We start from the raw sequence: 20,936 nt of genomic DNA on the forward strand, positions 1-20,936 counted from the left end.
GGGGGATGGGTTCCTCACTGAGTTGTGGCAGTAGCACAATGAGGGGTCAGTTTTCCGACCAAAAATCGAAGCGTGAGAATATTTCCTAATCAGGAAATCGGCCACTGCAGCACAAGTACTCATCAACCTCTTGCCGTTCTTGGTATGTTACGACCACAACATACTTCTCCATCTCACAGACACCCAGGACTACACCTATAACCATCTTACAAGTCCGTGGAGTCAGGTTTATATAATACACTCAGTTTTTTTCCTGTCATTCTGACCCTAGATTGTAGTGACTACTTCAGGTTCAGCTGGACATGCCATGGGCAGGGCTCTCAGCACAGTTATATATACCTATCAGGCTACCAGAATCTATTATCCTTGGATTTTTATGATTTTTTTTGAGTCTACACAGCCCATACCTGCAAATATCCTAGATTTTTGTGTTTTACACCCAAAAATTGTTTCTAGAGGGGAGGAAACATTCCTGTCAGATCTCAGATGATCTTCATTTGCTCCCCTTAGGACCCAACAATGAATTGTAATAGATTTCGGTGCCACCAGTCCACTCTGAATGTACCTAAATGAGGAAAAACTACCAAATTAAGGTCGTCCTCCCACAAGGACAGCCTCTATCAATGCAGCTTGCAACAAGAGCATTTAAAATGAATTTATAGGTCCCAGGTGCTCAAACAAAACTCTTATATACGAGATATTGACGATTCTTGGATGATTCATCAATGTGTATGATCGTGTCACATGTAATCACGTTGCCGGCCCGCGATTTCCGACTTCGCCGTGGGGCCACGTTTTCGACACCCCCTCATTAAAAAATTCATATCTCAACAGCATCACACCCTACCCACACGAAAATTGGCAGGCATATACCTCAAAAGGTATTCTATGCAACTGCATTGTATTTACAGGTTCTGGTATGTATTTTCTTAATTATATAAATATTTCTCCTTAGATTGCCGACTTCGGGGGCGATGACAGTACTGTTAATTAACAAAGGAGGTTTTTTCTGATGCCGAAAAAGGGTCGACGACGCGCCGCAGCAACTGTATCGGACGAGTCAGAAGAGGAACGAGCTTAAAGCTTAAAGGTGAACTTTTTTCTCTCTTATTTACACCATACATAGAAAATATACTCTATAGATAGATGCCTAATCAATTGTCCGGATAGAAACAAGCCCTGGACGATGCCTGAGGTGGCTTCCGGATAGCGATTTCCTTTTTGGGATCCGGATAGAAGTCGGGGGGTCCGGACTCAGGCATTTTAGGGTATAAACAGGGGTCCTGCCCTATGTGAGACCGCAAGGCCTCCAATTAGCCTCATTCATGGACCACCATCATCACCGTGACTACCGTTCCCAGTGTTTTGTCTGGCTCCCTTCATTCCGTACGCCAAATCCCTCATTATGCATTACGAGCGACGTGGAATAACGAGAACATGGAGAGCGCAGACACATGACACAACGTGGACTCTGAATACCACTATGAACCACCGCTGATTCGTCTCCTTACCTCAAAACCCTGACAACATTTCCACGCTGAATGTTCTAGGTATGTTCTTCAATTCACGATACTCGGTGTTCTTACGCCGGTATATCCAGGCTGCCTTCACCTTCTTGGAAGTTTTACCACATCCCTCTATACACATGAAAGCAAGGTGGAAAGTCAAAGTATGAAGAGCTGGAATGGGAATGAGTTAAAGATTATTGCGTAATCGTTTGAGCTATACGTCCGAAATTACTGGGAGGAGTGGCGAGAAGCTTGATCTTCGAAGGGTTGTCTGGAAGGCATGGCATATTTACGAGGAGTAAGGACTTCGTTAGGGTGATTCAATCGTAAGTAAACGATGTGTTCTCTCCGGGTGTCTTTACGTGTTTCCTGACAGTATTGCAACACGAACCTCGTAGGGTGTCCATTTTGCGCAGCCCGAGTATGATTCAGTGCAGCACAGCTCGCAAAACCTCTGTGGAGTTTTGTATCCAGTGGATTTGGTACCTTTTCTACCATCTCGGAGCTCATCGTGACGTTCGAACAACAGCCAAGGGCTGAAGCTGTCAAAAGTCAATGCGCTACTAGTTCTCCATATTCGAGTCACCGCCATTTGGGACCATTTGAGTTTGAAGGATTTCGTTACGATCTGGCCAAATCATCCAAACGCCAGATCATCGCCAGGATTACCTTGTCCATCGCTCCCTCCATACCGCCCTTCACCCTTTGATTCCAGCTCTCAACAGGCGTAATCATGAATGACTGACATCGGGGGTGCAGGGCACGCAAAGGCATTCCTTCAAGTTGTCCACTCCTTACTCAAGCAAGAACCAGCCTTCCGCACAGGGTGGGCTAATTCGAACAATCGTTCTCATACCGCAACGACCGCAGCTACTGTTTATTCCGTGTTCGCTGTGCCATATTCACTAGTCCCCAATCCCTGACGTCGGCTTCCAAACGTTCCTTTATGCGACATGAACTCTAATGAGCGCATCACCTTTAACGTACTCCCGTCGAAATCCTGACCTAAATCGAGGGCGTTGTTCTACCCCAGTAATGCTACTGCCACTTGGGAAGACCTGCCTTGAATATCGGATCTTAATCATCCCCTCGATACGCAAAGAAACCGAACGTAAGCCGAGTTCTGGAATGCTATATAAGCCTCTGTGCAAGCTCATCCTTCTTCCTTACTTCCTCACTACTTTCCAACAAACATGTCTCGCTTCGTCGTAACTGGTGCCAAGGGTGGACACACCCAAGGAGCTCAAGCCCCAAACCGTCTGGAAATCAACGACTTCGTCAAGAATGAACTTCATTTTTCGTTGTATGTCCAGGCATTGCGTGAGTTGCGGTCGCTGTTATGTCTTGCCTCTTCGTTAGCTTATGATCGCATACAGAGTCTATTTATACCAACAAAAGTCAAGATGAAATCGATTCTTTCTTCCAAATTGCAGGCATCCATGGGTTGCCTTATGTTTCCTGGGATGGCTCTGGAGGTAAACCTGTTGATCCTAATGCCTGGAAGGGGTATTGCACCCATGGAGATGTTCTATTCCCTACTTTCCATCGTCCTTATATGATTCTCCTTGAGGTATTTGCCCCTGTTCCTTTCTGTGTTACGAAATGGATGTAAATTTAAAACCACCTTTTACAGCAAGTTATTCAACGAGAAGCCGTCAAAATCGCCGCTACCTACACCAGTGCTGACGCTCAAAAGTTCAAAGATGCTGCTGAGAATGTTCGTCAGCCCTATTGGGACTGGGCGAGGAACTCCGTTCCACCGGCAGAGGTTATTTCAATGGATCAGGTTACTATTCTCGCTGCTCCTAATGGAAAGAGGGTTCAGGTCACGAATCCTCTGAGGAGATATACTTTCCATCCTATCGATAAATCTTTCCCTAGGCCGTATAGCCAGTGGAAGTCGACGTATAGGTATCCTACTAGTGGGAGTGCGAACCCTGCGGAAGACATCAATGGAATGAAGCGGTGAGTTAGATTTTCTTCTCACGTTAATCGTTTATGATGTACTTCTTTCTCCCTCGCTTTGTAGAACCTTGCAGAGAGCCCAATCTCAAATCAGGTCGACGACTTATAACATGCTTACACGAGTGAGAACCTGGCCGGCGTTTAGTAATCACACCGTTGGTGATGGTGGAAGTTCCAGTAACAGCTTGGAAGCTATACATGATGGTATTCATAATAACGTCGGAGGAGGCGGGCATATGAGTGATCCGTCGGTTGCAGGTGAGATCGAGCATCCGCTGTTTATGGCCCAAGTATTGAGACTAAAAGTTGGTGTTAGCGTTCGACCCGATCTTCTTCATGCACCACGCGAATGTTGACCGTTTACTGTCTTTGTGGTCTGCCCTTAATCCAGGGACATGGGTCACACCTAACACTTCTCAAGATGGGACTTGGACTATTCCTGCTGGTGCTCCCATTGACGAGAATACTAGTGAGTGTTCTCGGTTCTAGATCTGATCCACATAAACTGACCTTGTCGAGTTTCTTCAAGGCCTGACGCCGTTCTGGAACTCCCAAACAAGCTACTGGGTTTCAGCTAATGTCGGGACCACCGCTCCTCTCGGATATACCTATCCCGAATTCAATGGCCTCGACGCGAGCAATCCTTCCGTTGTTCAAACCGCAATCGCTAGAATCGTGAATCAACTCTATGGCGGGGGTGGTCGTCCTTCGGGTCTTCCTTGGGGTCTTCCTTTGGGTCTTCCTTTGGGTTTCGCAGTCATGAACCTTGCTGCTACTCCTACGTCCAAGGCCCCCGCATCCGAAGCGAAGGTCCAGAATGGCGGAACCCAAGAAGACGCACATGCTGCTGTCCGCAGTTTTGCTGCATCTTCTGCACCTCTGGAATCACGAAGTCATAACGGCGGGGCACATCCAGAAGTCGATCAAGCACCTTTCACGGCTACAGACGCCGGAGACGTATGGGAATGGACTGCCCGTATTCGCCTCAAGAAGTACGAGGTCGGGTCTAGTTTCAGTGTACCTATATTCTTAGGTTCTGTTCCTGAACACCCGGGGGAATGGTTGACTTCCCACCATTTCGTGGGTGCTCATCATGCGTTTGTGAATGGGTGGGTTTCCCTCCGAGGTTTAACTTTTTGGCAATGTTCCTGAAACTTTGCGGGTTTCCCTCCCTTTTTCTTCAGTTCGGCGGAGAGATGCGCCAACTGTCGTACGCAACAGAACATTATTGTTGAAGGGTTCGTGCATCTCAACGATGCTATCATCGAGCATTCGGGTTTGAATTCGTTGGAACCAAGTGTCGTGGAGCCATATCTTACTCGTGAGCTCCATTGGCGGGTTGTCAAGGTTAGTTTTGTTGTTGATGTTTTTGAGGGAGATTTCTGCTTACACTTATTCGCAGGTATCTGGTGACGCGGTCGACCTTTCTCAGCTTCCATCTCTCGAAGTCACAGTGATTGCTACGAGACTTGGGTCTCCACCTGGTGCGATGTTCCCTGTTCCGCAGGAAACGCGTCATTGTCATGGGGTTACTCGTGGACGCGAGTATTCGGGTGTTCAACCAGCTTGAGGTGCGAGGATTCCTTCGGTGAGGAAGCGTGGGTGTTGAAATTGTGGATTATATTTTGTAGTTGAGGTTGGACTTTGATGCCTTTATTTTTGGAGTGAAAATCATATATTGGTACGAGTACATGACCCGTGTATGCATCGTGTGTTGGAATTTTTACGTGCCGGCGGCGAAGCGCGCGGCTTGCTTCACTACTCCCATCGATCACCTCAACTCGTTACAAGATCGCGGACTTCATGATTCATCAGTCTTTCTTTGTCTAAACCCAATTTCGTACGGCAGCACCGTGACCTATCAACATAATATTTGCATCATAAGCTCTCCCTTTAAGGACACTTCAAATACCATGTAGGGATATATATGCCAAGGACAAAAACGGATAATGGATTCTCGAATTTATGATTTTAAAAAAAAGGTATAGTCCTTTTTTCATCCCACTCGGACAAATCACATTCTCAGGGTTTCAACAGAAACGTTGTCTTCGTTGATTAGACTTGGACTCTGTCACCTTCAGCACGATTTCTCTTTGTCTCGAACGCGTCTTTCTCTTTCAACTCTTTTACACCATGACTTCCAACACGCGAATTTCGAATAAAACCATTAAAACTCCAACTAAAGCGGGAGAAGAAAAAGGAAAAGAAAACGTGACCGAGCTTGATGAGGGAAATGCTAGTACTAGGATCGAACAGCGAGACCCGTCATGGGACGTCTTGGACGAAGGAGAATCAGAGGTCGATTCGGACTGTGGACAGAAAGTCAACAACTCAGGCCCAGGCACGAGCGATGTCGATTCCCCTCTCCGAGACACAGATAACTCGGTTATGGTTTCCAATGCAGTCAAGAAAAGATTTGAATTGCTATACACCTCTCGTCGCGGTACCTATCAAGACCGCCTTGATTTTAGGGAGAAGTATAAAGACCAAGTGGGTTAAGAAACTCTGAGCATATTCATAACCGCGATTTGACCTCGTTTCCCCCCTTAGAAATGCGAACGATGCACGGAGTTATTCATGGATTGCTTCATGCCGAAGGCGAGGGAACGACAGATACCTTGTGAGGGATGTCGTAAAAGCCGTCAGTCTTGTAGTAAGGTCCATCTGTACAGGCGAGAGCATGTGATGAGGGCTATGAAGATTGATGAGGAGATGTTTTATTCGTTGTTTTTGGATTATCAGGAAAATTTAAATGCTGGGGAACAGAAAGGAAGGAAGGGAGGACGTGGTAGAAGGGATGTTGAAGAGGACGAGCTCGAGTCTTCTGACTCTGAGGAAGAGTGGGTTGCGAAACCAAGTTCGAAGAAGAGGAAGAACGCGGATGATGGCGCGCAAGTGGCCGCGAAGAAGGTGACTACTGAACTTTTCTCTAACGTTCCCGCTTGTTTATTTATTTCCGAGCTGATGACTGTCTACAGGAAGTGCGAACCAAGCCTTCAGTTTCTCCTCTGAAAATGGAAGTCTTGATCGTCACAAGCGAGAAAAGTGGTAACAGGAAGCGCCGGGAAGACAAGATGAAGCAGAAGAAGAGTCCGCGCAAAGTGAGAGCAAACGGTGTAGGGCATACTCTTGACTTCATCCTTCCAATCGTTTATTTGCACTTCTTAGGAATCACAACAGGCTATCAACTCCGGACACAGAACATACCGAGAAGAAAGCGACCTCAATGACGATTACGGCGAAGACAGTATCTCCGAGCGAGGTGCAGATGTTACAGACGAGATCCAGATTCTCGAACCCACCACTAGCGAGGCTACCATCAGAGAAAAGGTAAACGATTTTCCTTCCGCGACGGATCTTGATTCTCATGAACGATATCTCATCCAGCACATAAAGCAGAAGGAACAGCGGACTGGTTACAGTACCCGTTCTGCTGCTGCTTCTCTTTCGAAGTCAACAGGAAGTAATCTCGCTCTGATTAGCGCCAAGTTGAGCACAATGCCACTTGTGTCTAGCCCTCCTGTTGCGGGCATATTGACCATTTCCGAACCAGTTCCACGTTTGTCGCGTTTGTTTTTTCTTGACCATTATGATGTCCCTAAGCCTCCCTTTCCAGCGGCGACGTCCCCACCAGTGTCACCATGGCAGGCCGTCACAACTTTGCCAGTTACAAGTTCCTCTTTAGCCCTGAATCGGAACCAACGATCGACTTCCAATTTTACCCAAGCCAGGTTACACTTGCAACTCGTCCTGGGAGAATTGGGAGTCAACCGTATCAAACGACAGGTGGAAGACATTTCCAGTGACTTGCGATACCGACGCATCGCTGTGGAAGAGACACTGAAGAAAATCGATGAAGTCGCGGTTAGGCTTGGAAAAAGTGCTGATCTGTGGGAGCAAGTGAATTGTTGATGGGTGGTGTGCGCAGGCTGTTGGATGGAATTGTTGTATGATATCTTGATTCTTGGTTAGCGGAAGGCAACTGTTTGGACGGGTAGAGTGGAGCGGAAGGCAGCGGTTGGTCTTCAAGTTGTGTGAACTTTCACACTTTATTTCGTTAGGTAGCTTTGAACGTTATAATCCACCGAGGTTCAAATCTTGATAGGAATAGCTTTTGCTTAGTTTGTAATAAAGATAAATAATACAGTATACGGGTCTTGGTCGATTAGTGTTCAAATCATCTCGTTGTGGTAGGCCTTGAAGGTGTGTAATTTCACTCCAAGAAGCCGAGGGCTCGACTCCCTCCCGAGACAATCCTCGTAGGAGTTTTTTTCCTTTTTTTTCTTTAGACTACATTCCGGAAGATACTTTATTTAAGGCTAGTTTCGCACTCCCTGTGAGCCATCCAGCCGCATCCATTTCAGTCACCGAGACTCGCTCGAATTCTCCTCGGGCGTCATCAAATATCCTTTGTAAATTTCATCTGTGTTACGGTACGAGTACTAAGTATCCCGCAGGTAGCAAGCGAGACCTGGTAAACTCTATATACTTGATATAAGTAGCTGCCGGACATGGAATACTCGGATGTACCGGAAGTACCACGCAGTACTAGTGTGCATAGCCGGACACAACACTGTGCCGGTTGTCGATATCACAGTTGCACGCAGTGCAATATGCTTTTTTGAAGATTTTGCTAGCCTTGCGAGCCGTCCGGTGAGCGCTGCTTTGGTTGATGTGATGTCGGACTTTGAATAAGGATAACTTCACCGTCGGCGTTTGAAAAATGCCGGATGGAGCCGAGCCCAAGATTTTGCACGTGCGACGGCCCCCACAGGCGTGGACGGCACTCGGTGAGTCCCCCGCACGGAACTCTTGTAAATGTAAATGGTTCATGCACCTCAGCGCCCAATCAATTATCAGCGCCAATACAACCCTCCATTTTTACTGGCACCGAAGATACGGTATGTACTAAATTAGATATTTTTGACGGGACGGCTATGGTTGCCGATTAATGGCACCCATTACCCGTCGGGTGAAGAACGGTAACCGGGGCCATCTCCATCCTCATAATTGAACCGAGCGCGCGAGCGATTGAAAATCCATTGAATGCGACTACGATTCCTCTGCCGAACAGCATTTTAGGATGGATGGCGCCATCCATCATGCATCAGCGCTAGCTATCCATGATTGAGACTATGTAGGTCGTAAGGTGGCATCAAAAATGTAAGAAGACGAGAAGGAACTCGAGGACCGCCGTGCCGTGGCACATGTACAATCTGGGGTCTGGTTCAGCACGAATTGACGCACGTAAACAAATAGGTACCGTCGCTTTCGGCGTGGTACAAAGTTCCGGGTGCATATTACTGTTTACGAGTACGTATTCTATCGACATCGATGGAGCTCGAGAATTTCCCGAGTCCATTGTCATTGATTTTCGGATGGAGCATACGACACTGATCTTCCATGGGAGATTTCAGATATGAAAGGCCACTGAGAAGTTCGAGGAATAGTAATGGAAGTGTGGCAGTTCGCATGGACGCATCCTTGTCGTTGCAGCTGAAGCTTGAAGGTGGGCTGTCATTTTCAATGTTCATTCTTGGCCACCGTCGGATCGGCCCTACCGCAACATGATAACGCTGACATAATGAAGTTGAGTCACGTTGTCAACATGACGCGGGGTTATTGTTATTGTATATAACAGGGGTCCGCTCCCTTGTTTCTTCTTTCCCGCAAGACCACCAACCACCCCAAGCTCCAAACAAGAACAACACCAACGACCGACGAAAGAAATGAGAGCACAAAGGCAAAAACGAAAGCCAGAAACTCTCACAATGCCTATCCCGGACTCTTTATTATATCCCGATAGGTACGACGTATCAGGTGTGCTGTGATCGTTGTTTGTTTTTTCGAGGCAGCGGATTCAAGTCTCTTTTCCAGACGTCGAGGATGAAAAACAAGAAGAACAAGAAGAGCGAGAATACACCAAGTTTGAGCTCAATCTTGGCGCTGAAACTCCTCGAACAGGGTCAAGCCTGACTCTGGACGAGGGTTACCTCGCAAGTCAGCTGCACGGTATCAAGGAGGCGCCAGTCAGAGGAAAGCTGTGGCATTCATCTTCATACTACGACAAACGTCGTCGTCGGGATGCGCTCGAACACGAGAAGGAAAGTGGGAAAATTGACAAGGATTGTGGAATCTGGTAAGTCGTCGTCATTCTGTGTCAAGCGTACTTCTTGGCTCATTCCACATCACTTTAACTACTTTTAGCTTTGAAGTTGCCACATCACCAGCACGAACGCTTTGCTGTGGAAAACTGTTCTGTACCGAGCATGTCACGGACGTGAGTTTGTTTTCTTTTTTTCTCAGCTCTTGGAGCCATCTCCCCGCTATCTCCTATGATTGTACTCGAACATCTTTGGACTGATATTGACGTTTTCCCTGAATAGTGGTTACAGGGACCCTCATCTGACGGCCGGTGTCCCTCCTGTGGCGCGCTCAACACGGGAATTCACACTTTACCATCTTCGTCTACCATCAAGTTATACACACCGCCCCCATCATTGGCCGCTAGCAGACCTATGTCACGAAACGAAGGTTTCGAACTCTCACCCTCCATCACTATCCAGAGTTCATCGAGAAGGTCGACTTTGAGTTCGGAGGAGGATACTTCTTCGGAGGAAGACTATTCATCCGCGTCGTCAGAGTCCTCTAATCACTCATGGGGAAGCCTCTCACACAAACCGCGCTCTAAGGCATCTTCGGCATCGTCGTTATCTTTACCGTTCTTTGATGTCGAGGCGGACTCAGTGCTGGCGGGTAAAGTTATCGGAAACTTTTTAAGCTTGGTGGGGTTAACCCTAGTACTGTACGTTTTGGTTACATGAGGGCCGTGTTCTCGGGTTTGGGTCTGTGTTTTACGATTTTTTAATGACTTTGCTACGATCACTCGCACTCGCTCCTTTTGCTGTCTCTCTCTCGGGCTTCTGCATCATATGGACTCGTCCTTCCTTCACTCAGAACTATTTTTCTTTTGCGTCACATAGGTACTCATTCATCAGTATTCTTATAATCAATCGGTGTATTATTTTAGCGTGTAATTATGACTTGGTGTACATACAATTTATCAAGGGGAACGGGAAATGACTGGATTCTCCAATCCGTTGTGAACGGAACTCCGGAACTCGGGAAGTTGGTTCCTTTAACTGATGTGTTGCTGAAGCGCTGATGTGCTGTTGTATAAGGAAAGAAGAAAAAAAATAAGCACAACATGCCAATCATTTCTGTCCCGGGAGGGAGTCGAGCCCTCGGCTTCTCGGAGCGATAAACCACAACGAGATGATTTGACCACTAATCGACCAGGACGATGGAATACTGCAACAAATATGACTATGAGTACCAGTCGCATAGCCTAATACGCTACCAGACATGTGCATTTCAACGTTCCATGAATGAATTTTTAGTTCGAAAGGTAACTTAGGTTGGAATATTCTCGTTCTGGAGGATAGTGCCGAATTGATGTCAAATGTCACGGTCGTTCATGGCAAGAGTCGGATAAACGACTTTTCTTTTATCTCTTTTTGCAGCCTCCCAACATCCCAGAACCGAGACGAGGTTGTCATATACGTCCGTCGTTACGTCTAGAGACGAGCAGAGTCCTCGGTGGTGAAATCGTCTGCTAGGGGTAGGAGTCTGCCAGGTAAATCTTGAAATTTTGGAATAGGTCGATTATAGGAGTGAGGGACGACCAACGGCCTTTCGACTTCAACTACCGTCGAGTAGGATGGATGCGATGGGAGCAGAGCACATTTGGATACGCCTGTTGCTGTCGGTACTGGTGGGGTTGACGTTCTGGGGAGTCGGTTGAAGAAATTAAGTCTGGACGATATTCATACGCACGCGTCAAGCAGGGCAGGGCGGTGTGGTGAAGAATCGGAAGGTCCGAGGACGGGGAGATGCTTTAGAAAACAATAGCACAAAGTTGTATTGGTCGTGATTTATGGACAGAAGGTTACAGTCTGCTACAGTATGATCGGTATTGTAAGCATCACCCGCGTTATCGACATAGGTGTATGCATAGCTATTCGGGCACCTTCCCCCTCTATAATCGAGACGGCAATGGGTCAGCGAATGAGGCCACGGAGAGATGAATAACGAACGCACTGAAATAGTCAAAGAGCTGGACACGCCGCTTGTCAACATGAACTTGGAGTGTTACTGCCAACACAGCGTTGCCTAGTAGATTCATGGTCAACAGATCGGGAGTGATAATAGATAATTCAGAGCCTCACGTTGTTACCATCGAGATTAGCAAGACACGAGCGGAGTTTTCAAGTATTCAAATCAACTGGGCAATAAGACATTTCTGGTTGTTGGTAGTTTGTTTAGGAAGGTTGAACCCACCAGCCATGGATACATTTAGCCTGTTGTAGAAAAATTATGAGCTGTGATAGCACAGGTGAGATCGTATGAATCGTACCTGCGAACGAGCACCTAAACCGCCTTGACAAGTACCACTGATGAACTAATTCATATACTTCCAGCCGTCCAACTCTACGGGACATTGAATATTACGACGGAGTCTGCTGGGGCCTTCCATCTCAGAGAACATTCAGCTATATGTGACTGGTAGTTCAAGAACCCTGGCGTCCTTGTTGGTTGATCTGATTTCGCCCACATTGAGAGATGTGTATATCTTCGTCGATCGTGACTACGTATCATTGGATGCTTGAAAACAAAAAAGACCCTAATCAGAATCATTCAGAAAACGAGAGGCGCCTTGAACACGGACCAGATCGTAAAAGCACAGTTTCTCTTCACTCCGACAAGACCAACGTTCTACTGCCCCAAATCCCAGATTACTACTATCAAATCGAAGAGCGTCGCCCAGAGCATTAGGAGTCGAAGACCATGTTGGTTGTCAAAGGAATTGTTGCCGTTGAGTATGGAGCCTTACGCCAAACCATATGGCGTAGGTCTCAACGTCAATTCTCACGCACTGGTATATAGCTGTAAGTTGCTGTGAGCAACGGCCACCTTGCCTTGTACCTCTTACATAAAGCCACCCATAAGCCAACGTTATAGACTGATTGTTCCTCCCGTCCGCACTAAAACGCTCTTTTAATCTTCGGACCCTCAAAACTCCTTTCGAACAACGAAAGGGAATGAATACGACATCGAGATATATACTTCTTATACTTGGAATTTTGGTACGCCTATCGACAGCAGATTAGGATGGAGATTCGGTGCTGACTCTTCTGATAGTTCTCTCTTCATTGGATTCTCAGTCTGACTCATGAAGAATACAGTCGAGTTACTTCAATCGACAGCATAGCGTCTCATTTTCGAGGAGGAACAGCTGCTGAAAAGCATCCAGTACCAGAAGAATACCTCGAGTTGAACAGTGGGACGCTATCATACAACCGCAAAGCGAATGCCACGTTCGTCGTCCTGGCACGGAACAGCGATCTGGAAAACACAGTTAGAAGTATCCGGAGAATGGAGGACCGGTTTAACAGGGTTCACAGATACCCGTATGTGATCTTGAATGAGGTACCGTTTACAGATGAATTCAAAAAGTGAGTGCTTTACTCACTCGTGGCACGATATCCGTCTCTTATTTCATCTCTATATCCAGGCGTGTTTCCAATGTCATCACATCCTCAGTGGAGTTTGGCCTTATTCCGAAAGAACACTGGTTCCAGCCTGATTGGATAGATGAGGAGAAAGCAACGGCAGGGAGGAAGAAGTTGGAAGAGGAGGGTGTCATTTACGGAGGTAAGTAGATTTGAACACTTATCGTATAGTTTTGCTCATCTACCGCGTCCATACAGGAAGTGTATCGTACCGCAATATGTGCAGATTTAATTCGGGAGTGGGTTTCTTCTTCTCGTTTCTGGATGACCCATGCCTTCCAACTGACACGCGTCTTTCCAGTTCTTTTTCCGTCACCCACTCATGCTAAAGTACCGTTGGTATTGGCGTATCGAGTACGTTTCTCGTGTCTCATAGCAATCTCTCTAGCCTCACCCGTCGTCGTACAGGCCAGATATCCACTACCACTGCGACGTCAATTTCGATCCGTTCCTATTCCTGGAAGACCACAACAAGATTTATGGTGAATCTTGCAGTCCTATCTATCTCTCGACATTAATGTCTCGCTCTCCCAAGGTTTCACCATTTCCATGTACGAATTCGAGAAGACCATACCGACATTGTGGGGGCATGTCAGAGGTGTGCAGTCTGAATTTTTACCCTTTTGCCACATTCGCTGAACCAGCAGTTCAGATTTCATGAAACTTCATCCGGAATACATCGCTGAAGACAACGCCATGGGATTCATGTCGGAAAACAATGGCGAGACCTACAATTTGTGCCACTGTATGTTCCTTTCTTCCTACTTGCGCTTAACGCATGGCTGAAACGACTCTCTAGTCTGGTCCAATTTCGAAATCGCTGATATGGACTTCTGGCGAGGGCCAGCCTACACTGCGTTCTTCGAATACCTTGACAAGCAGGGTGGATTCTACTATGAAGTACGGTGACAATGTCTCCATCTGCTCGACAGTCCACTCATACTCATGTGAATCGTTTCACAGCGTTGGGGAGATGCACCCGTTCATTCAATAGCAGCTGCAATTTTCGCGAAAAAGGATCAAATCCACTTCTTTGATGAAATAGGGTATGAGCATAATCCGTACACACATTGTCCAAAGAAAGAGGAGAGTTGGGAACGTGGACGGTGTGGATGTGATAGAGGCAGGAGTTTTGGTCGGTTTTTCCCCCCCTGTCCGTTTCCGTTGCTCATTTCTATCCGTTCCGCAGATTACGATGGGTATTCGTGTCTCAGCAAGTGGGATCGATTGATGGAGGGTTGATTCCCAAAAGAACCAACACTTTGATAGTTTCGACAATTCTATATTGTCAAGCTCCGTGTAACTCCTGCGTATTATAGATTGTATATCATAGATACCTTCCATTAGACACACGTAGCCGAATGTTACTGTTGCAATTTTGGGGCGCTAGGCGCGTTCCCCTCTCTTCGTCTCTCACCACCATTTTGTAAACCTCGACGCACTTGTTCTTCTACCACCATGCCCAACAGCCACCGATATCCAATTTGTTAATCGTTTCTTGATATAAAGTGAGTAGCATCGCATATGCTCCCTTTTCATTTGGTCAGCGAGCGTTTTCTGCAGTTTGGCGACGCTTGATCGCTATCATTGCGTAAGGCAGACACGACGACGACGGAAACTCCTTTCATGATATTTGGGAATACATATTCTTCCAGGGTGTCGCTGTTGGAATGAACTTGGATAACGTGCAAGTCTTTGTTTCGCAAGTTTTAGGTTTATGAACCTTGCTATAGTTTGTGATTCCTGGAGAGCTTTGGAATCCTCGGTTCGTTTTCTCCCCGGTCATGCCCAACGTTGTCCATTTCAAGCTTCAAGGCTTACGTTTCAAATGTTTTTTTGAACACTGTCGAACGTCCATGGACCCATTGAAACCCACACTCCAATTAGACGAACCGAGAGAACATTTGAGAGAACCTTGGAACCAATTTCGACTCGTTGGACATGTTGAAGAAAAGTTTGGGCGGTGGGGCGCAAACGAAAAGTGGCCGATATGCTGTCAGTCTATGATGACGGTTCGGACAGCAGTCTGCAGCCTCCCGTTTGGCACGCTCTTGTGCATGGTTTTCGAATCGGATCCCAACAGCGATGGCTCATTATTCCGCATGTGAACGTTCAAGCTTGTCGAGGCTCAGGATGGAGGATTGAAAGGTGAAGTGAACAAAGAACACAGCTGTCACTTCGCGATCTTTGGCCGACTTCGGACGTATTACGAGAATGTTTGGGTCCTTAGGCTCGCACGACCTAAAGTCACAATGTAACCGGAAAGCGGAAAAGCAATAACATTGCCTATGTGTCTATGTTCCGATGCCAATTGCTCATATCGAGATGAAGTTTTACTCCTTTGGGATTACTCGGACGAGCGATGACGGGAAGAGAGCCAAAGGACATATTCGTAATCGATGTGCACGTCGTCTCGCCACCTCCTGCCCCTTTTCACTCCGAACAACCTTCGGGTTCTTCTAAGGGCTACTGTCGAACGATGGAAAAGCTTCAGATGTAAAGTAATCCTCCTACTCGCGATCTACACCATCAATTGACTTTCGGTTGTGTATTGTATCCTCGAACGGGCTTGACCTGGCCCTCGCCGCCCACCTTCCACCTCATGCACCACCGGTTGACGATCACCGGTGGAAAAAACTTGGTCTCACTCAGAGGGTCCGAAACACTGGCCATGTCATTTCCGAGGCGTAGTAGAGGACCTCCCATTGGGTCATCCAAGCCAGCAGTGTTTCACTCGACTCAACTCGGGCCCATATCGAACAACACCATCACTTCCTTCGAAACCCATGCCTCTCACTCGCCTTGAATCTCGAAAGGCCTGATCTGATACTGATCCCTTTCCCGATGGGAGACTTCAAGGAATTTAATTTCTGGGACCTATCTCTGGCTCCGAATTGAATTTCCCAACAGACCTGACCCTCCCACTCCACCATCGCCTATCTACCTCGTATGCTCCGCCGACAGTTACTGTCGTCACCTTCAAACCGAAATGACCGCCTCCCCGAGGTTGACGACACCAGAGCGTTCGAAGAATATACCTTCCGTTCGGGGAGCGAAACAATTAGCAGCAAAGTTTTGTTCAACCCCACCGTCGTTTGCCCATTTCAGCTTCGATGATCCCAGACATCTTGCATACCTCTGTCACCTGTGACACTGAGTGAAGTACACGCCTCTCGGCGATGGACCGATCAGTCACTCACTTTCTCTCCGCCTCTCTATTCTGTCTTCCTCCGACCTTCCAGTCACAGAGGATACCAATAGTGAGAGGCTGGGTCGCTCTTAATTATCTCGGTCATATCGAAGAGTTCAATCTTGCGCGTGTTTCCATATCAGTGTTCCCGTCTTCCGCGTTGTCACAGTAGCAATTCTGTCAGCTTCATTGGGCTTTCAAAATCTTTCGAGTACTATCCCTTTTCCGACTGGTTTGGGCGATTCCTTACACTACCCAAAGTGCGAAAACACGGAGACGCATTCTGTGATGAGGTCACTTCCTCTGATCAATCGCGAGGTGACAGAACGAAGGCACCTGACGGTCTTTTTTTTTGCGGAGTTCAAGGGTCTCGGCAAATTTTACTCCAATGTGAAACACGCTCCTTGATAGGACGACTTGAACCCTGAAGCTAAGACTCTACACCGCGGTGACTCGGAGTTATGCTCTTCGTAATAAATGTCCACTCAATATTACACTGGTTTATGGGGCTATGATTGCACGCGATGAATATTGACGGGGTTCTAGGAATCCTCCCTCCCGACGCCGTCCCTGCTCAATTGTGCCTTATACGATGTAGTTGACGTCGCTACAATGAATTGAACGCCCCCGCCATGACTTTGTGCTCGGCCGACACCAAACCCAATGAGCGCGCTCGCTCGTTCAATAAACGTTGCAGGCTGTCCAATAGCATTCGAAAAGGCTAGCGCAACTTTATCAGGGCAATCGGTCTGATCAAGTATAAAACCGTATTACCCACAATCATCCCCGCCACATCCCCGCAAGAAAATAATGCTTAGAACATGCAATCGTGATTCCCGCCGTCAAACTCCTGAGCGGCAGCTTTGATTTCGTTACCAATTAAGGCGCTCCCGAACCAGTGACAGGAAATACAAGACTCAAGGTGAAGGATTGTGCAGTTGTTCCTGTTGTTCTTGTTCTAGCAGCCAAATTCATCGGGGCGCCCTCACCACGAGTTTGAATCTATTCGAGTCAGTGCTAAAAATAGGGTCCATGGTCTAGTGGTACGATACTCCCTTCGGGTCATTTCCCGCAGGATTACATATTTCCTGCCTACCAGGGGTTTTCGCGCCAATTGAAATGGGAGTGGTCCCGGGTTCAATCCCCGGTGGACCCCTTTTTTGCCTGTGGGACGTCGAGAGAAACATTTGGGATCACGAATTATAAAGCATATGGAGGTCGGGAAGTACTGTACATAGTTCTTGTAAAAACTATTACTCGAGGCCACTACATCACTCAATAGGCCTTCTAGCCGCCATCGATTTTGCGTCTGACTCGGTCTGAGATCTGAAATTTGAACCATGTGGTGAAGGGAAGCCGGAAGAACCCGACATTTGAGCTCGGGTAGAGATGTAACAACACGTCAATCAACTCATGGCCAGTAGAGTTCAGATTGAGTTCAGACTCCGTGCTTCAAGTGCAGTATCAAACATCCTCCGATGATTCATGATGCCGTTTGTAGAGCGGCCGTTTTAACTGGAGAAGGCGTTAAGGAATAGCCAAGAAACAACGAGCGAAGACATAAGGCGCTGTAGCACTAACTCGTACAGGAGGGAAATATTGAAGGATCGTGGGCCTCTTAGTAGGGCTCGCAGACGCAATAAACTTGCTCGATGTCACTTGAAATGTGATGGATGATGATTGGGAAGTGGAGGATATCGAGGTGGAGCATCAGGGAACGACTAACGAGGGCAAGGGAAGGGTGATGGAAGGCGATGTCCAGGCTGATTTGTTACCTTCTTCCTCATCCCACTTCACTCGCTGGAAAGCCAGGGAGGTTTGGGCTCGTAACGACTTGGACAGCGCTTTACACGACTATCACACTGCAGGACTAGACGTTCCGTCCCATGCCACTGCTTCGTCAAACCCGGCTGCAAAGTCTTACCATACCAATGCAATCGCAAATGCAGCGGTAGCGCAATTCACGAACCGTAATTCCCCCCCCTCCTTCACCGGTCCTGCACCTACCGCACCTCGCAGCATGAACGACACCACTTACCGCCGCGCCGGAGGGCGAGGTCGGGGTCGGGGTCGGGGTCGTGGTCGAGGTCGAGGTCGGAGTCGAGGTCAACCATTGGCAATGGTACACCTACCCGCTCACAGTCATGACTCCGCCTCGTGCCCACAACCTGATCTACTTACACCTCGGCCGTCCACGTCACGCTCGAAATCAGGTCAGACATCCGATGCTTTCCAGAAAATGATGCATGGCTCGCGACCTGCGGCGACGACGATGCGTGGTCCGGCCTCCAATCGCCCTATGTCTCAACATCGTCACCCTTCCGATATGTCTCACTCTGTTTCGTCATCCCTGACGACGTCACCGGACCATCACGGAACCATGTGTGATGTTCGTCAGCATTCCCTGACGCCCGTGTTGACGGATGAAGAAGGGGAACCACCGAGAAAGAAGACCAAGCACGGGAACGCTAGCATTGCTGACCTGACAGAACCGTTATATCCGCCTTCCTCCTCGCTTGACAGATGTCTTGGACTGTACAGGTCCGAGGCGGCGAAAGTTAGCTGCAACAGGGTAGAAAAGAATACTATTCGACTGGAACAACAGGTCGAAGATGATTTGCATGGTATTCGGGAGCATGTGGACGGCAGAGCTGACAGTCTCAAACGAACGACTGACGAACTGCTACACCGACTTCAGGCTTTGGAAAGTGTGCCGGTTCAGGATGAGCAGCGAACAACGCTGCCCCCCCCTCCTCTAGTGTCCCAGTCACAGCGGAGCCCCACACCGCCTGTGCAACCGTCGTCTCTACTCGCTTCCACCGATGTCATCCACCTCATGTCACAGATTGTGCTGAACCAACAACGGTTTATGCAAGACACTCATCAACAGTTCTGGCAGCATTTCCACCACACCTCGACAGCTGCCGTTCCTGCACCGCCGTCTATGGTTCCGGCTGCAAGTCGCGAGCGTTCTCCGGCTATTATCTCTCCTCCTACTGAAGTATATGACGAAGGCGATTCGCCTTCAATACATGGTGGCCCACACTCTTCTTTCAATGACGGCAGTGTGGGTAGCGCCCCCAATAACTATGGTTGCGGCGAAGACGACTATGTTAGCAACAACACTGACACTGCGATGGATACTGTCTCACCATACCCATCACCAACAATTCCTGCATGTCCGGGGGCAGGCAACGATGTGGAGCAGGTGCATGCAGGTTATCTGTCTCCGCCTACCTTGTTGCAAAGGTTGGGCTTACCAGAACTCAACGAACCGGTACATTCACCACTCCAGACGCCTCTCCTCCATAGGTTACAACATCTCCCTACCTCAACATTGGCCTCCTCGCCGGCATCTACTTCTTATCGTCCGGTACCACTCTCTTGTTCAGCAATGGGAAAATCCGCAAAGACGAGTATGCCCCCCATGCGCCGTAACCAGGCACAGGGAGCTGTGATACTTGGCAGATTCTCTCAAAGGCATACGACGTGGAGTTTTAATGAGGGACTGACGGAAAACATCGAGAAAATACAGACGCAGGCGGGAACGATGCTGCCGGACCGTCTTCATACGGGGAAACTCAGCCGTAATGGCTACCTACGTATGGAGTTTTCGACGCTCAACAATGCGAGGGTATTTGCGGACATTTGGAATGAATACCGGTATGTGATTGAAGACGTGCAAGACATACATGCCTTTGTGAAAGACTATTCCACTGATATTGAAGTATCTATGCCTGATGATGTAAGATCGCAGAATGATAATGCTCCTTCTTCCTCTTACATCCTCAGTTGGAATGTTAACGGATCGCTGGATGCAATAGTTAATGATGACATGAGCCGACGAATGCTACAGAGCAATGACATTGTATTACTGCAGGAGACCCACCTATACAGTGGAGAACACTGTCCTTCCCTTGATGGTTATATAGGTTTCTCGAAGCCGCGACCAGCACCTGCTGTATCTGACTTCAGTACCCCATTTGGCGGGGTTGCCACGCTAGTACGAGCATCACTCAATCCAGTCCTACGGGAGGACTTCTCTAGTCCAGATATCTTGGCAGTCGAGGTTGCAGGTATACTGATACTCAATGTGTACCTACCGCCCATCAATGCAAGACGACATTGGTCAATGTGGACGGATACAGATCCTGTTCAAGCTTTGAGGGAGGCAGTAGCTCTTGCTGATTTGTTGGACTTACCTTACATGATATTTGGAGATCTGAATGCGAGGACAGCATCAACTTGTCCGGGGGAAGGTCATCCAGTTCGATTCTCGACAGATTGCGTATCCAACTCTCGTGGCAGGGACATCTTACGGATGTGTGAGGAATTCGACTCCTCTATATTAAATGGTTCATATGGTGTACCTGGTGTTCATAATGGGTGGACTTCTCACCAGAAGAAAACTAATAGGACAACAGGAGTGATCTCTTATGAGTGCGCGGTGGTGGACTACGCGATCGTATCCCATGCCTGTATGTCAAATATTGGTGAGTTTACTGTCTCTAATCGTACAAAGTGGTCAGACCACTCGATCCTATCGATGGCGTTCTCTTTCTGTGGGATTGACAGGCCATCTTCAATGATGTCCACTGCTAGCTCACTTCACAAAGGTCGTCCGAAATTTTCAGTCCCTGTGAATTCTGACTTGGATCAGATGCTAGAGGGCCTGTTGCAGAAGGAGGATCTGTCATTACA

General features: G+C 47.8%; 5 protein-coding genes and 2 non-coding genes across 8 annotated transcripts; 6 read left to right on the forward strand and 1 right to left on the reverse strand.

The window, feature by feature from the left end:
- Positions 1–1,302: 1,302 nt before the first annotated feature.
- E1B28_003053 (uncharacterized protein) lies at positions 1,303–5,370 on the forward strand. Of its 2 annotated transcripts, XM_043160006.1 has the most exons (10): positions 1,303–1,550; positions 1,601–1,834; positions 1,907–2,828; positions 2,885–3,078; positions 3,142–3,473; positions 3,538–3,731; positions 3,790–3,942; positions 4,003–4,582; positions 4,658–4,820; positions 4,876–5,370. In XM_043160006.1, exons 3-10 carry the CDS (start codon positions 2,702–2,704, stop codon positions 5,041–5,043), a joined length of 1,911 nt encoding a protein of 636 aa, XP_043001961.1. In that variant the 5' UTR covers positions 1,303–1,550; positions 1,601–1,834; positions 1,907–2,701; the 3' UTR covers positions 5,044–5,370. The 2 variants fall into 2 exon arrangements, with proteins under 2 accessions (XP_043001961.1, XP_043001962.1); XM_043160007.1 differs by having other exon boundaries at positions 4,003–4,820.
- A 236-nt stretch (positions 5,371–5,606) lies between these two features.
- On the forward strand, positions 5,607–7,385 carry E1B28_003054 (uncharacterized protein; the record flags this gene model as incomplete). The annotated part of the gene is made up of 6 exons (XM_043160008.1): positions 5,607–5,963; positions 6,024–6,383; positions 6,452–6,589; positions 6,642–6,803; positions 6,861–7,032; positions 7,090–7,385. 6 exons carry the CDS (start codon positions 5,607–5,609, stop codon positions 7,383–7,385), a joined length of 1,485 nt encoding a protein of 494 aa, XP_043001963.1.
- Positions 7,386–9,141: 1,756 nt separating this feature from the next.
- Positions 9,142–10,563, forward strand: E1B28_003055 (uncharacterized protein). The gene is made up of 4 exons (XM_043160009.1): positions 9,142–9,293; positions 9,351–9,612; positions 9,681–9,753; positions 9,860–10,563. Exons 1-4 carry the CDS (start codon positions 9,203–9,205, stop codon positions 10,295–10,297), a joined length of 864 nt encoding a protein of 287 aa, XP_043001964.1. The 5' UTR covers positions 9,142–9,202; the 3' UTR covers positions 10,298–10,563.
- A 131-nt stretch (positions 10,564–10,694) lies between these two features.
- On the reverse strand, positions 10,695–10,775 carry E1B28_003056. The gene has a single exon. It is a non-coding gene; the product is annotated as a tRNA-His (tRNA).
- Positions 10,776–12,434: 1,659 nt separating this feature from the next.
- E1B28_003057 (uncharacterized protein) lies at positions 12,435–14,698 on the forward strand. The gene is made up of 12 exons (XM_043160010.1): positions 12,435–12,619; positions 12,675–12,988; positions 13,048–13,187; positions 13,244–13,284; positions 13,347–13,399; positions 13,454–13,527; positions 13,581–13,643; positions 13,698–13,790; positions 13,845–13,945; positions 14,009–14,180; positions 14,235–14,553; positions 14,609–14,698. The coding sequence occupies exons 1-11, from the start codon at positions 12,575–12,577 to the stop codon at positions 14,285–14,287; spliced, it is 1,149 nt and encodes a 382-aa protein (XP_043001965.1). The 5' UTR covers positions 12,435–12,574; the 3' UTR covers positions 14,288–14,553; positions 14,609–14,698.
- A 131-nt stretch (positions 14,699–14,829) lies between these two features.
- Positions 14,830–15,153, forward strand: E1B28_003058 (uncharacterized protein; the record flags this gene model as incomplete). Its single annotated transcript, XM_043160011.1, has 1 exon — positions 14,830–15,153. One exon carries the CDS (start codon positions 14,830–14,832, stop codon positions 15,151–15,153), a length of 324 nt encoding a protein of 107 aa, XP_043001966.1.
- A 2,108-nt stretch (positions 15,154–17,261) lies between these two features.
- Positions 17,262–17,391, forward strand: E1B28_003059. Its single transcript has one exon. It is a non-coding gene; the product is annotated as a tRNA-Pro (tRNA).
- The last annotated feature ends 3,545 nt before the right edge of the window (positions 17,392–20,936 follow it).

Source organism: Marasmius oreades, chromosome 11, assembly GCF_018924745.1.
Source record: "Marasmius oreades isolate 03SP1 chromosome 11, whole genome shotgun sequence".
Classification (NCBI taxonomy): domain Eukaryota; kingdom Fungi; phylum Basidiomycota; class Agaricomycetes; order Agaricales; family Marasmiaceae; genus Marasmius; species Marasmius oreades.